The 16,530-nt window shown below is 36.6% G+C and overlaps 1 protein-coding gene across 31 annotated transcripts in view; it reads right to left on the reverse strand.

Moving 5' to 3' along the window:
• Positions 1-16,530, reverse strand: part of Nrxn1 (neurexin 1) — a 1,068,088-nt gene that overhangs the window by 786,765 nt on the left and 264,793 nt on the right. The window contains exons 5-6 of one of the 31 annotated variants that reach the window (XM_077792121.1): positions 14,875-14,890; positions 12,315-12,338 (exon numbers count right to left, since the gene is read on the reverse strand). The exons of the other annotated variants lie outside the window; for them this stretch is intronic. Of the exons in view, the coding sequence (XP_077648247.1) occupies positions 12,315-12,338; positions 14,875-14,890 (40 nt within the window). The remainder of the gene's footprint in view (positions 1-12,314; positions 12,339-14,874; positions 14,891-16,530) is intronic. 31 annotated transcript variants of the gene reach the window in all.

Raw genomic sequence — 16,530 nt, forward strand, 5'->3', positions numbered from 1 at the left:
ACATATAGACTTCATTTTTTTTGGGGGGGATATATACCTAGTAGGGGGATTACTGGTAATTACCGGTAATTCTATTTTTAACTTAAAAAATCCCTTTGCTCTTTTCCTTAATGGCTATACTCATTTATGTTTCTGCCAACACTATGGAAGGATTCCTTTACCCTCACCTTCTCCCCCAAATTTATTAACTTTTGTCATTCTCATAACAGCCATTCTAACTGGAGTGAGGCGATCTCTCTTTGTGGTTTGAATTTACATTTCCTAGATGATTAGTGATGTTGAACATTTTATCACATTCCTGTTGGACATGTGTATGTCTTCTTATGAGGAGTGTCTACCCTTGCTATTGGATTGAGTTCCTTAATTTTTTTATATTACTGCCTCATTATATATAAATTTCACAATTTTTCCTATTCAAAGGTTGTATCTTAACTCTGTTAAACGGCTCCTTCACAGTGCATAAGCTTTTTAATTTGATGTAATCCAATTTCTCTATTTCTGCTTTTATTGCCTGTGTTTTTAGGGTCTTGTCCAAAAACCTTTGCCCTGTCCATTGTTTTGAAGCATTTCCCCTCTTTTCTTCTAGCAGTTTCATTATTTTATGTCTTTTGAGTTGATTTTTGTATGTGGTATAAAATAAGAATGTAATTTCATTGATTTTTGTATGTGGTATAAAATAAGAATGTAATTTCATTGAAGTGGTTCTTTTAACAACTACCAAAATGTCAATGTAAATATTAATGAGATAGTTTAAGTGGATTGTAGGTTTCAAGGAAATTAAAAACAAGTTGCACCTTTCTAGCACTAGTAAGGAATAAAAGAGCAGAATTCCATAGTCTAGTGACTAGGCTTATAGAATGCATTTCTGAGGGAACATTGTCCCTCATGTGCAATAGCTATGGGATCAGCCCTTTCTGCACTGTGTTTACTCTTTTTTAATAACTTATAGTTATGCCACAAAAGCAAATTTTGACAAAAATAAAAGACATTCTATTTTAAGAAGAGGAAGTAGAGATAATGATAGGCAAGGACACAAGTAGTACTGAAAGTGAACCTGGAGTTCCTCCTTGGGAGAAGGGTCATGTGTGCAAAGCCAGGTCTTTGAAAGTCTAACATTTACCTACAGGTGACATACCGGCTTTGGCATTGTTTTCTGTGCTCTCTGTTTACAGGGCTGTTTCAATAGCATTGAGTAAATAAGAGCTTATTACCTGAATACTTACTTTATTAAACACTATTGTGTTCATTTGCATTGTAAGTGGGTGAATAAGTTTGTGTTTAAGTGTACTATCTTAAGGAGAAAAATAATTTCTAGGGCCTGATTCTATCTTTCTCCAGAGTAGGGCTTGTACAAACATTGGGGAAAACACCCTTCCAAGTGATGGTTTCAGAACCCAACTGTAGAGAAGGGCTCATTTAATCAACTGTGTGCATTTCCACACACAGGTGCATTGCATGAGAGATAATAAAAGCTTGCAAGCAAGCATGCAGAAAGCTGCAATTCCCAGAGCAGCAACAGTGCAGGCAACTCACTCTAGACTCAACCTTTCCATTGTTATGTCTCTTCAGTTACGGGGGTTGGGATAGCAGATGGTCTGTGCTTCATGTATGTGCACAAATATGGAAAGACAATCGTGATTCTCAACTTTAATGATGATTTCAGCGTAAAAGAACTGAACCATCTCTCTTAAGCTTTCCAACAGCCTACTTGCCCTTGGCCAGCAAGGAGGGAAAAAAAAAATCATACAATTAAATGAGTCACTCTACAGACTAAAGATGAACTTGAAACATGACTCATTTAGACAGAACTTTCTGCAGGTGTCACTTCTCCAGGATGCTTAAGAGAAGGGCCCATTCAACCTATTTGGAAGCTCCTTCCTTCTTATAGGCCAGCATAGTGAATGGCAAACTAAGAAATCAGGCAGCAGGTATTAAATTGAAATTGAACCCAGCCATCCTACTTTAAAACAGTTACCCGGAGCACAGAATCTGTTAAAGTGCTATTTCATATACGGGTCGTTATAAGTGTTGACTCAGGCTCTGTCAGCCCTTTTAGCATTTTTAGTTTTAATTGGATAATTATACCCAATGTAAGGAAATGAATTCAGATGAATAGGTAAAAGAGCATGTACATCCCCAAGAAACAATGATTCTTTGGCCTGCCTATCACTTTCATTGGTACAATTATTCAATTCCTCCAAGGTTAGCAATACTTAGCCTTCTGAAGATATAAATATATGGCACAGGACATTAACCTCTGCCAATAGAAATAAAATTGTAATTGATTCAGTTCTGTGATTATTTAACATATAAACATGCTCATTGAGAAAAATGATGTCTGGACAACTGACATTGTACTTCTGCCAAATAACAAGCTGATGTTCATAAAATCTTACTGGAGGGCACCCAATGCTAACTATAGGATTTCAAACTGCTGATTTGCAGAGATGAATCATGAAGCAATCTACATTGTTTGGCTAATCAGAATTCTAATCCTTACCCATGCTATGAAAAGAAGCCTAAATTTTCTATTTGGAAGCCACTTCAGAAAGCTTTCATTAATTTAAATTTCAGAGCAGATTTCTCCCCATTATGTGTATTCAACTAAAGGCCTATTAAACACAACACTATGCTAAAAGTGAAAAAATAGCAGGTTTTTCCAAAGCATCCATTTTATTTTATTTTTTTCCCCTAGAATCCAGATGCACTGAAAATCCAGGGATTGTTGCATTACTTAGAATGAGGTGAAGACCAGAAAGCACTGGTAATAATTTAGATTTCCAATTTCTCTGCAATTTGCTTGATGGATGTGAAATAAATGGTTCCATGCTCCTTAAGCTGCCCCCCCCATATTAAGCAATGCAATGGTTGATCATTAGAGGCATTTCAGTCTAATTTAACTACCATCTTCACTGAGCATACTTTTCATAGAAATAGTATTCAACAAAATTCTATTATAATTTACCTGGTTTACTGATTATACTTCATTAGGGGAAAACTGCACACCTTCAAAAGCTACATTATTTAAAGACAGTATTAATTTATGTGTATGCTTCATGCAACTACAGGTTTAATATTATTGAACTTTGTGAAATACACATATTAATATTATTGAACTTCGTGAAATTCTTCCTTCGACCATCAATATTTAGGGTAAAAATTTTACTAAAGTTTTCAAGATGGCTCAGATCATAGAACAAAAATAAGATGATAAATGTAAAAGTCTGAAATGGTATAATTCTCAGGATTTCATACATATATAAAAGAGGGGCAGGTTTTCTGAAATTCACATATGGGAATTAGATGTGTTGAGTGTGTTGAACAAAGAAGGTTCCAGCAGATGAGATGCTGCACTGCCTCTGTACCCCACCCACACAAGAGGGGAACAGAAATGATAGCATCCAGCCGCCCACAGTAACTAATAACTCCCTTGCACATCTTGATTTTCAGTCTAGAGTCTGGCAGTGCCACCTCAGGGACTCTGTCCCCTCCTTGGAGGCCAGCTTCATGTGAATAGTGTGTAATTATTAGCAGTGTAATTTATTATGACCCCTTCCAGTTATCGTTTCTTATCTCTCTTCTGAAAGTGCTACAAAAAGAGATTACCTAGAAATGAAGAAAATAAATACGAAAGAAAGGTTAAAGTAGGAAAACCGGAATGTTTTCAGGAACCCTTATAAGATTGGCTAGGTAGGGGAATAAAAAGTATAAAATCATTATATCATGTTTCATGCAGCCTGACAAGGTAATGCCTAAGTGGGAGAATTTTTGCAGTTGCAAATTTCTAGCTGTGTGACTGACAAGCCACAAACATAAATTAGTGAAAGGAAGCCATTAAGCAGCTCATTCTTTTACCATTTTCTATATTTGAATAAATTCAACATGACAAGTTGGTGTATGGGGGGTGGGTTCCTAAAGGCATGAATGTACCAGTTTAACAGAACAATAGAGTAATATTACAGGAAAATATATGACTGGTAAAAATATTGACTTAATATACCATAGAGAGAAAATGGATAGGTGATTCATTCACCACTCATTTTGCAATATACGTTATAAAAATGAAAGCAGCCTGTTCCTATAAAAAGGCAAAATAAATGTCATTTAGTGGTTTGATAATCAAGTCTATTTGAGAGATCATTGATGTGATTAGATATTGACCTTACTGTTAAGTGACTTTAATATTACAAATGTTCCTTGTTCACTGCACACAAACACCCTATTTTCAACTAAAAACTTGATCTTAAAGTATAAAAGTACAGGAGCCCAATTTTAATATCCCATATTTACTAATGCAAAAATGAGACATGGAATGAACACCTTTTTTTGTTGTTTAAATCAATTTCTTGTTTTCTAGAATGCCACAGTTTCCTACGTCACATAAAGGAGTATGAAATGTGAATTATCAGAAAAATTTCCTCTTCTTTTCTACTTTGATTTCCAATATGAACATAGCCTGTATTTATAACTATAAATGCAAATGGAAAATGCCTTAAATATATATCAGGCTAGTGTAATCGAAGCATATTGTTTTGCTGGGATTCCTTTCAGAACTGAATACCAAGACCCAGTCTACTGTGCCGAAAGCCTCCAGCTTTCCAAAAATCGAAAGTCTTCGCCAGTAAATCACAACTGTCTTACCATATGCCTCTTTGTTCTGCCAAGCATTACCAGCCTGTTCTACTTTTAAGCAAATTTCATTATATTATAGCTCAGAGCAATGCTCATTAAAAAGTATTACTGAAAAATGTCAAGTTGTTTTTATATAGAAACTGGAATTTATTTTCTACCAAGAAGTCAGATATTTATTGAACACAGGACATTTTTAAAACATTGCTTTACGTTTGAACATTTCACAAGTCTCTTTGAAAATTGTCAGTTTCTATCTTGATTGTTAGGGTTCAAGTTGCCACACAACAATCGTCTGAAGTTTTTTTTGTCTTGTACCAGTTAGTATTCACTAGCAATTTCCATTGATGTAAATCGACTATTACCTTTCTGGAGCCAGGGTGGACTCATATTAGTGAAAAATGTCCCTTTTTCTTCACAACTATACTCACCCTCTCATAACCCAATGTGACTATTCTACTGGTTCCCAGCCAAAGGCTTAGTGACAACTGCCCCACTGGACATACTTTCAGTGACTGTAATCTTCATTATACCCCTATTCATTTTATAGAGTATGATACAGTCCAAAGAATGAGACTAGAAATTTCAACCCCACCAATTTTAGTTGTGTAAATCCTAATAAATCATTTAACCTTTCAGAGTCTCAGTTTCCTCGTTTGTAAAATGGAATTACATCACCCTGCACTCCTTTTTAAGCCCAACTGTTGTAAACACAAAATTCAGTACAGCATGTCCCCCTAGCGTGCATCTCATTTACCACAGCTAAACACAAAACCAGAAAGCTTCATGGTGAAGCACCATGCTCTTTCCCAACAGTTTTCCTTCTTTCCAGATGATAAAACTCACTGGTCTTAAGAGTTTGTGATCCAAGAACAAACGGATTAATTTTTATGACCAAATGTAATTAAGTTTAGCATTTGGTTCTAGGGCCAATGAAGATTCATAAAATGTTGGGCTTTAAACCACAAAGAAGCACATCATCTTGTTTCTTCTGAGGAGAAAAAATATATATTTTTTTAATCCTGTAATAAAAATCAGACATACTCAAGCTGGATCACACTATATATTTAAACTGACATTAATAACAACATAGAAACAATCGTTGCGAATCCTATTTTTCTTTAATCCTAGGCTGAATCATTCATTGCAGGTTCCTAGGACTTTTCTAAAATGAAGGCCAATCCTGAAGATGCGCTGAATCGTATTGTGAGGCCTCCTCTACTCTGCTGTATTTTTATGTAGTAAAATCAAGATAAAATAGAAATCAAGGATACTTTTGATGGAAAAGAAGCAACAAATATTTATGTAGAGGAAGAGCAGGAAACAGAATAGAGATGGGAAAGGAAAGAACAGGGTTACTTAACTTGACTAGCAAATGTTTATGAAGAGACTAAACAGAACCTGAGTAGCTTGTCCATGTATAATCCTCAGCCTATTCTTTGCTCTTTTTTATGTTATAATGTCTTTCCTTCCCAAGGGAATCTTTCCTAGTATTGTCTTAGCAATGAGAGAAATAAGAAATAGGCCAGATCACCCACCACAAGTCTACCAACTCTATTCTCTCTAGGTATGACTTCACTGGAAATACAATTGTAAGCATAAAAGCGTGCATCTCACAAATAGAGTGACATTGAAACTCAGAAGAAAGCAAAGTACCTCGTGGATGCCAGTATAGAATTTATGTTCATTTAAATAGATTAAACTGCATTTGTTGAGAAAGAACTTAAACAGAACAAGAAAACCACTAAGATTTCACTAGAGACAAGAAATACCAACAAAGTATATTAAGACATACTTACTAACAACCTGAAAATGCCCACACCTTTTGTCCTAGTAATTCACATCAAAGAATGTCTTTTAAGGGGACATGAGCAGAATATTTTGCATGAAGGTATTTGCTGCATAATTATTTAGAAAGGCAAAGCTCTGCCATGTGCGGTGGTATACACATATAATTCTAGCAACTTGGGAGGCTGAGGCAAGGGGTTTGAAAAGTTCAAGGACAGTCTCAGCAATTTAGAGACACCCTTTCTCAAAATAATTTTTTAAAATTGGGATGTATCTCAGTGCTAAAACATACTAGATTCAAACTCCAGTAACAAAAACAATAAATTAAAGTTTAAATGAAATAAAAAAATAAAGGCAAAGCTTTGGAAACAACCTAAATAGCCAACAAAAGAAAAGCAAAGAAAATTAAGTATATTAAAGGTATCTGAATAAAGAATAGTTGATTTTAAAAAATATTAGAGAAATAAAAATATTCTGATACATTAATATCAATATGTTCTCAAAATATTTTGTTCACTAAATACATATAAAATGATTAATATATAAAATCAAGATGTAGCAGTGTTGAAAGTATAGATGTCTTACTCTCCCCCTTAAAGCACCTTTTACATGCTTCTAATCAAACCAATAAATCCTGTATGCATAATCCATACATGCTAGATAGTTCTGTATTAGAATTGAGAGCCTATTCTTACCTGGCAGTATCTGAAAAACAGGCTTTTAAAGAATGCTTTAAAGAAAAGCAAGGCATGCTAATGTGAGAAACCTTGTTTTGCTTTTAAATGGGATGTTTTCTTGATGGCACTTTGAAGTCAGTCTTTTTTCTCTTATTTATTTATTTATTTATTTTTTATTGTTGGTAGTTCAAAACATTACATCTATTTTGATATATTTCACAGTTTGATTCAAAAGGGTTATGAACTCCCATTTTTACCCCGTATACAGATTGCTGAATCACATCAGTTACATCAATTACATTTCCATTGATAAGTGGAAGAAGTGTTTTACAGTAAAGGGGGTTGAGAGAGAAGAGGGGAGGGGAGGGGAGGGGAGGGGGGATAGTAGAGAATAGGATAAAGAGCAGAATTCATCAGACACTAGAATGGCGATATGTAAGTCTTCTTTCTCTTGAATGACAGAATTTCTATATTAAAATGTGTGACGGACAACTAGTGGCCCTTAATTTTGCAGAGATGAATATTTCATAACCAACTGTAGGATTCCACAGAAGTTATGGAAATTTTTACTCCAGATTCAAGTACCTGAGTTGAGTAGAAATAATTATAAAATCAGTCAAAAAGGGTTATACTAATTTTAAGGAGACAATATTCCCAAAATGGATATGGCCTGCTTTTTGAGTGTGTCATTAGAACTCAGGGATCTAGTTATACCTGGAGCAAGACACCCCCCCCCCCCAAACTTTCCCATTATATGGATTGATAAATTACAGTTGTTAAAAATTGGAGTTATGGCCTATAGACTGACAAGAAAATAGAGAATGAGATCTGTAGACAAGAAAGGAAAAAAGAAAAAAGCCCAAGAGTATAGTAAACAAAGAAGAAGAAAAGAAGAGCAAATTAATAATGATTATGTAAGAAGAGAAACTTTGTCTTAAGCATATAAGTCAGCACTAAGGCAATACAGAATAGTCTGATCTCTTTTTACTCATACGATATCATCCATTTAAAAAATAAGTTCTTGGCAAAGTATTCTAATCAAATGTTGTTCGGCATAGTGATGCCTGAATCCAGGCAAACCTACCCATTATCTTGTCACTGGAATGGTGTCCAAACAATGATGGTCTTCCAAAGAGCATGTCTGAGAAGCATGAGGGCTACGAGAGGAGGGCCCTCCATAGGAGAGGTAAATCTGACAGCTTCACTATTCCCAAGGACTGAAAGATTCTCCAAAATTAGCCCACAGGACCTACTGAAGTGCTCACAAGGAAAACAGGCAGCACACACAATGATACTACTTTCAGACTCTTTCATGAAGGAATCCACGTCCTTCTGGAATGAATGGGTAGCTTTTCTGCATTGCCTTATACAGGTATATCTTGTGTCCACAGCTGAAGACTAATGAGGTCCTTATCAATCTAAAAATTTCAGGTTTCTCTGAAAATAAAACAAGAAGCCAATAAAGCTTAACAAACTCAGAGACCAGATCCAATACTTTAATGCAAATGTCTCCTTCTTAGAATCAAGTATAGTGTATTTACTGTTCCTTTTTTCATGTCATTTCATAGCAAAGATAAAATTATGGAGTTCAGAATTGCCAAGATGTACTAAATGGCAATCTCAGGACCAAGATTAATTAGTTGAAAGACCAAATCTAGATATTAATGAAAGGTCAAGTCTTGCCTGTCATTTAATGTAATGAAATTTTAGTCATTAAAGAGCAAGAAACAAAGGCTGATTTTATCTTCCTTCTTATGAGCTATTTTAAATATACCAGTTATTTTTTTTTAATTTTACCCATAAATGAACTTTGTCGATGGTATTTTTTTGTTGTCTCACTATTTCTTAATTTAGAGTAAGATGGTCTCTTTTCAGTTGGTCCACAGAAGACCTACAGATCAACTTCATACCAGGAAACAAAAACTAAAACTACTGTTAAGAATTCTCACTTCTCTAGTCTCACCACACTAATCACAGAGCTGCTGCTTCCAAGACGAGCAGGTAATATGAATGTGCTCCATTCCAACATGAGGATTCTTTCCAAGACAATTTGGAACTAATCAACTAGGCTAATTGGTGACTCAAGCTTCTATCCTATAAAAATGGTTGTGGCTGAAGGGAATGTATCAGAAACCTGTCCAGTAGAGTTTAGGGGAGTTTTTAATATGAATATTATCTTCAATTAGAAAGAACAAAAAGAAATCATTTATTCTTCACAAAAATATGAGAATAAAAAAATGAGAATTTTCAATAATTCTCATAATAAACAGATCACCTTTAATAATGAAATTTTGGGGCAAACTACATATTACCTGTGTGTATTTCAAGGTAAAAATGAATGACACTCAAAAAATTCCTTTTGATTGGCTTTAAAGAAGAACTTAAAACCCCACTGTACACGGGGCACCAAGTATTGTTGAGAAGTCAGAAGTGGCATTGATAAAGCTCAGAGATTTCCAAAGATCTGGAATATGTCCTAGAAAAAGAGTATGTCTTTTTAGTTTAGGTTTCTAGATAATGAATACGTATCAAGAAAACTATCATAAAAGAAGAGTCACTAACCAGGAGTCGGGTATCAATTTTGCTATATTTTTACATATGATTTTTGGCAAGTCAATTAATCACTCTGCATTTCAGCTTCTGGATCTATCAGATCCAGAAGTTATTTGGAAAATCCAGTGAAACAATGAATGAGAAAAAGCATGAAAAACAAATATATTTTGAAAGTGCAAGACATGAGTTACATAAGAGCTAATGTGTCAGGAATATCAATAAGTTTCAGAATAAATTCTTAAGGTCTAGTTTTGCTTTGGTTCAGGAGAGGAGGGTAAATGTGTGGATAGCAGTGATGGGAATCACTGTGGCCAAGAATTTTATTTTATTTTATTTTATTTTGTTAATCTGAAGCCTTTCCTGGCAAGTACTTAGCATTATCAATTTACCTAAGCTGTGTATTTCTCATTTAATAAATCAACAACTGATAAAAGATTACTGGAGTGAAGATCACTCTTATATCTAATGCTAAAAGTTATTTGGAGGGACAGGTGTTCTGCACTTATCAAGTCTTAGGAAGCTGCCACTAGGAGAATTACAGCTTTGGCACAAGCAGATCAGAGACTCAGTTTACGCTTCAAGAAACTCTATTTAGTGGTGACTGCACATAGGTCATTTTTTAAAATCTCGCTGCACACAGTCTGATCCTGTACTACTCAAACATGTCAATTGTTATGATTCATTATTCTTCAAAGGCCTAAAGTCGGTGTTCAATATTGCACTGGGAGCTTGGAAAATGGACCTGTCCCTTCACTGAATTATTAGGCGAGTTTCAACACTTCTTTTCATCAGCATGAGAGAGTTCAGAGAACCTCGCCTCTGTAAATTCAGAGAAGGGACCTTGCATTTGATGGGCACGTGGAATGGGTGTTAGTCATGCATTACTCATTCCCAGCTTTAGGTCTCAGTTCAGGCTCTCAGTTCCTGCTGTCCTACCCGTCAAATCCCAGAGAGTCCTTTCCTCCCCCCATTACCAATTCTCATCTCCTTTGTGGGACTCTTCTAAAGAGGGGAAGTATCTCCTCCAGTGGACTTCCCCAAGCTGTGTGAAGGTCCTCTTCCTCCTCAACTCCACCTCTTTTACTGTTCCCCTTAAGCATCCCCCTCCAACCATACTTCTAGCCACCTCTATATGCAAGCATTCAAAAAGAGTCTTGCAGAATTCCTAGATAGATCTCTGATCCCAGGACTTTCATTAAATGAAAAATTAGCCCATTATTGTAGGCCCTTTATACTAAGGAATGATTTTCAATTTTGCATGAATTGGGTTGATAAGAGAGAGGAAGAGACAGAAAAAGCCTAAGTCAGAGGTGGCAGGTAGGGTGAGCAGGGCATGTGTGGCCTGATGGGGCCTTTGGGGCTGCCTTCCCTATCAGAGGCAAAGCTGAATGCTCGCAGCCACCACTCCTTTCTATGCACACTGTTCCTGCCTCAGCCTGGGAGCTTCTCATCTCTCACTGGACAGTTTCCAACTGATTTTCTCATCTGTAGTCCAGTTTTCTTAACCATGACCCCAATCAGCCAATTCATTCTCTATCTTTCCTGATGAATAACTTTTTTTAAAGGCATGACGGTTGCCCTCATGCCCTTGTCAAATTCTCTCCATGCCTTTGAAGATCCAATTCAAACTTTTCAGCAAGGTAGAGAAAGTTCCCACTCTGTGGCTCGCCTTTCCTAACTTTCTAAGTTCTGCCCCCCTCTTCTTTCTTACACCATGTCTCTAAGGGTTGGTCAGCCCAATCGCAGCAGTTCTTTAAGTGGCACCAGCCTCTCCAGGGCTTTCCACAAATGGTTTCTTCTGATTGATTTCGGTTTTACTCTTGCTGACTAAAGAAGCTACTTACTTTCTCTCAAACCCCTTTGTGCATCACCTCCCTGGGACCTTGCTCTGAAGGCTTTCCAGGAGTCTCCCTTCATTTCCTCTCAGCATTACCACGGTTCTGAACAATCTACCACACGCTCTTTACCTGTTTAGCTTCTGGAACCTTCTCCCCAGATTATCAGGCTTCGAGTCAAGGCAGGTGTCTTAGTTTTAATTATTTTATATTTTTATATTTGCAATGTCTAATATTGTACTTAGCATCCAAGAATAAATAAATTGAATAAATAGGACATTTCAAAAAGTCGCACAAAAAAGTAAAGTGAGACAGTGGAGTAAAGTAGAAGGATTATGAGACTCACAGACAACAGGTCTATGAACCTCAACAAATCAAACTACTTTAGGGCCAGCTTTCTTAGCTTTACATAAGATTCATAATATAATTTCCTATCTACTACTCAAAGTTTCTTTGAGAATAGACTAGTCCCTTTGACTGCTGTATGGTTTTACTATTAATTAGTCACGTCTGGTGACTTCATTTCTTGACTGCCCATAATTCTCTCAGGACTATGGATTTAAAAGATTAGCATCATGGGTAAAATGGGCCCAAATCTTTACCAAGTTGGCCTAGGATCTGAATTCCTAAAGAACAAGTAGTAAAATCAAGAATTAACAAATGGGATGGATTCAAATTAAAAAGCTTTTTCTCAGCAAAGGAAACAATAAGTGAGGAGAGAGCCTCACTAGACAGATTGGGAGAAAATCTTTACCACATGCACCTCTGATAAAGCATTAATCCCTAGGATATATAAAGAACTCAAAAAACTTAACCAAAAAAATCAAATAACCCAATCAATAAATGGGCTAAGGAACTGAATAGACACTTCACAGAAGAAGAAATACAATTGATCAACAAATATATGAAAAAGGGTTCAACATCTCTAGCAATTAGAGAAGTGCAAATCAAATCAAAACTACACTAAGATTTCATATCACTCCTGTCTGAATGGCAATCATCAAGAATGCAGGCAACAATAAATGTTGGTGAGGATGTGGTAAAAAAGGTACACTCATACATTGCTGGTAGGACTGTAAATTGGTGTAAACACTATGGAAAGCAGTATGGAGATTCCTCAGAAAATTGGGAATAGAACCACCATTTGACCCAGATATCTCACTCCTCGGTTTATACCCAAAGGAATTAAAATAAGCATACTATAATGACGATAATGACGCAGTCACATCAATGTTTATAGCAGCTCAATTCACAATAGCTTGATTATGGAACCAACCTAATTGTCCCTCAATAGATGAATGGATAAAGAAAAAGTGGTATTATATATATATATTTTTTTCCAATGGAATATTACTCAGCTTTAAAGAAGAGTAAAATTATGACATTTGCCAGTAAATGAATGGAGTTGGATAATATCATGCTAAGCGAAATAAGCCAATCCCACAAAACCAAAGTCTGGATGTTTAATATGCAGTGCTAATTCACAATAAGGCAGGGGGCACTAGGGAAGAACAGCTTTACCTTAGATTAGGTAGAGGGAAGTGATGGGAGGGAAGGGGAAGGGGTGTGGGGATAGGATAGTAGAATGAAACAGACATTATTACTATATGTATACATGTGACTACATGATCAATATTATTCTGCAACATGTTCATTCAAAAAAGTGAGAAATTATATCCCATCTATGCATGATATATCAAAGTGCATAAATGCATTCTACTGTCATGTATAACTAATTAAAACATTTAAAAAAACAGCATCAGAGAGAGCTGAGAGCGGTTCTACCTGCATATTTTTTTTTTTTTTACTATTAATCACCTGTTAATTTCTTTAGGCTTCATTTTTTCTATCTTTAAAATAACAATGACAACCCATTGGTTTTTGTGGTGACTAAGTGAGTCAATACACACAAGGTAAACAGCTTAATTAATACCTACCACTACTAAGAGCTTAATTAATGGTTCTTTTCTTCCTCCTCCTTCAGAATATTATTACAGGAGGCACTTACTAAATACTTGATGCATTGAAATTAATTAGCTGAGAACATTTCCTATCAAGGAACCAAATTTCCAATTCTGTTTCCTGGTCAGTATGCAGAGGGAGGAAAAAAAAAGGTGCTCAGTATGAAAAGATACCTCTTCTTCCTGAACATATCAGAATTCTCTGTTTCAGTCTTGTAACTCTGCAGTTGCAGGGAATATTTCATCCTATAGAGTCAGTTATGAGGTTTCCTAAGACAGCTAGTGATCTGCCTTCCACAGTGGTTCCTCCACCAAATAATTGTGTGGTAAAAAAAAAAAAAAATACAGTGAACATCCCCTTTTATTGGATCATGACAAATTTTCCTGACTTATTCCTGTTAGAAGTGAGGAGTGCCCTACTTTCCCCTCCCATGACACTCCCACTGGAACAACATGTGACACATCCCAGGAAGCAGTTGAAGGAGATTATGGCCAAGCCTCCAGCCATTAGCACTTCCTTTTGCTGAAGAAGAAACATCAGTCCTCTCTTGTCTCCTCAGTCCAGCTTTCCCTCCTGTAAGGATCTTTTTATTCCATGGGCCAGGAAGAGAATGATAGGCAAAGGCCCTACCGAACTGGGACATCAACCATCTCCCTCCTTCTCTCCTGTCCATACATATTTCTTGAATGCCCACCACATGCCAGAAATGGTGGACCTGGAGATACAGTGCTGAGCAAGCAGAACACCTGCCTGTATAGAAATATGGCAGGGGGCAGTATATAGCTTAAAGCAAATGTGTTCCTATACAGTTCCTGGTTTAACAAATAATATCTAATGCCTACTTTAAATACACCAATGAAACTTTGTATCTAATGCTGAATTTTAAAAATATTTCTTTTGGAGACCAGGGATCCCTTAGCAACAGACTATTTCAGCTCTGGCTACAGAACAGATGAATACGATTAACACATATTGAGCATTCACTATGTGCCAGATATGCAGCTATGTCTTTTTCAGGTTATTTTAGGTATCTCATAGGACACTCAAAGCATAATACAGAATTTGAGGAAAACAACAACTTTCTGTGTGTGTGTGTGTGTGTGTGTGTGTGTGTCCTTTTGAAGACTTTACCAGGTTGTCCCATGTCCATAACACTAACTGTTTACTTCAAAAGAAACTTCTGGAAGGTAACATAGAGTGAGAAGGTGTGTGAAACAAGAAGAAAAGGAAAAGACAGAAAGGGAGAGAGGAAGAGAGTGAGAGAGCAAGAGAAAGGAGCTTCTCTCAGGCATAAGGAAGACAAAGGCTTTACCTTTGTCCTGCAAAGGTAAAGCCTCACCACCTACGTGCTTCTCCATCTCTTCTACGTCTGCCTGCTTCCTTGTCATCCCTACTCCCTGGATGGAAAATGAGAAGAGTTCCAGGCAAACAATGTATTGTTGTCCTCTGAAGGCTGATGAGGTCTATGCAAACTCGAGGGAGAGAAGGACCATAGAGAATGGACTACAGGGCACTGAATGCAGTTCTAATCCAGGTTTCTTTCTACATGCAACAACAGAGCCAATTTGAATAAAGTGTATCTAGAATAACAAGGCATTTACACAATATTTCAGCCATGCTCCTTGTAAGTGGGAAAATAAGAATATCGAAACAGGGCAGCAAGAAAGTGTTGAGGGCCAGGAAAAGGTAAAAAGCAATAATAAAAACAGTGAGCCAGCATTTTTTTTTAAGCTTTCAGAAGCTCAAAAGAACAGGAGTTATAGCCGCCTAAGCCTGGAAAGATACAGGCAGACAAACCAGCAATATCTTAGATTAATTCCTTGCTACTGGTCACATGAGAAACTAAAGTTAACAGTTTCAGTGACTGATTGATTGGTCTTTATCCCATGAAAAGAAAGAAATTTTGAATTACCTGGCTCTTTGCTTCTGGGCCAGTAATTAAAAAATTGGGGCGAATATGTTACAACAAAGCTCTCAGTCATCACAATTCACAGCTACACTCATTTTAAAAAAGGATTCATAAGAGTGAAAGAAGGCCTTTTAAAGAATACATTGCTTTCACATTTCTTTCAAGAACCACAGAAATGAGGGAGGATCAGGGAAGCAAGGTTTCTATCCATCAGCAGCAACAGGAATAGATTTTGACATGCTTGGCTAAGCATTTTCCCTGTGATTTATGGACTGAGGTGTCACTTACATGGATGAGATGAGATGGGAGTTAGGGAACTGAAATCATGATCTGAAAACCACCTATATCAGAAACAACTGAATTGCTTGCAAAAATGTATATTCCTCACTGACTTCTGAAATACTGAAACATTGCAGGGGAAAAAAACCCTATGAATCTCTATTTTTAACTAGCTCCTGAGAGATCAGCAGCATCCTTGAGTAAGTAGATGGATGGGTCTGAGAGCATTCAGCAAAAAAGGGTTACAATTTTCCCTGTGAAATCAAACAAGGTCACATGGTCCACAACAGTTCCGGCATTAAATAATGAAATACACTGGGATTAATCTCACATAGAACAGTTGTGAGACAACACCAATTAGCTTGGTCTGCTGCTGTCCAAACTCACCTATGCAAATTTTAAGGATGATCTTTTTCAGACAAACTCCCATAGGTAGATGAACCTCACAAAGATTGGTCATCAGAGAGCGTCAGTTATAGGAACTATGATGCTTCTCTGGTTCAGATGTGCAGATTACAATGGTCATCACACCACAGTAGAAAGTCCAACAGGACTAAACATCAAGCAATATACTCAGTAGAGAAAATCATCCCTAGGCAGAAGATGGAGATTTGTTTAAAGGGAAAACACAGTACCTATGTGTCATACCAAGTCATTCCAAAGATGAGCAAACAACTTTAAAACATTTTAATTGATCTAGAATTAATGGATTACCTTGAATATAATGACTAGACAAATTCCTGGTCTTGATTAACTGGAGAATCTGGAAATCAATGAGTCCCACATGCTGAGTACAGCCACCTAGAAAGTTTGCTTAGTCCTGCTTAGTCAAATTTGAGAGACAGAACAGCTGTCAAATCCCTGAGGAAGAGGAATGGACACTGTGGAAACATATACC

This window comes from Urocitellus parryii, chromosome 12 (genome assembly GCF_045843805.1).
Source record: "Urocitellus parryii isolate mUroPar1 chromosome 12, mUroPar1.hap1, whole genome shotgun sequence".
Lineage (NCBI taxonomy): Eukaryota > Metazoa > Chordata > Mammalia > Rodentia > Sciuridae > Urocitellus > Urocitellus parryii.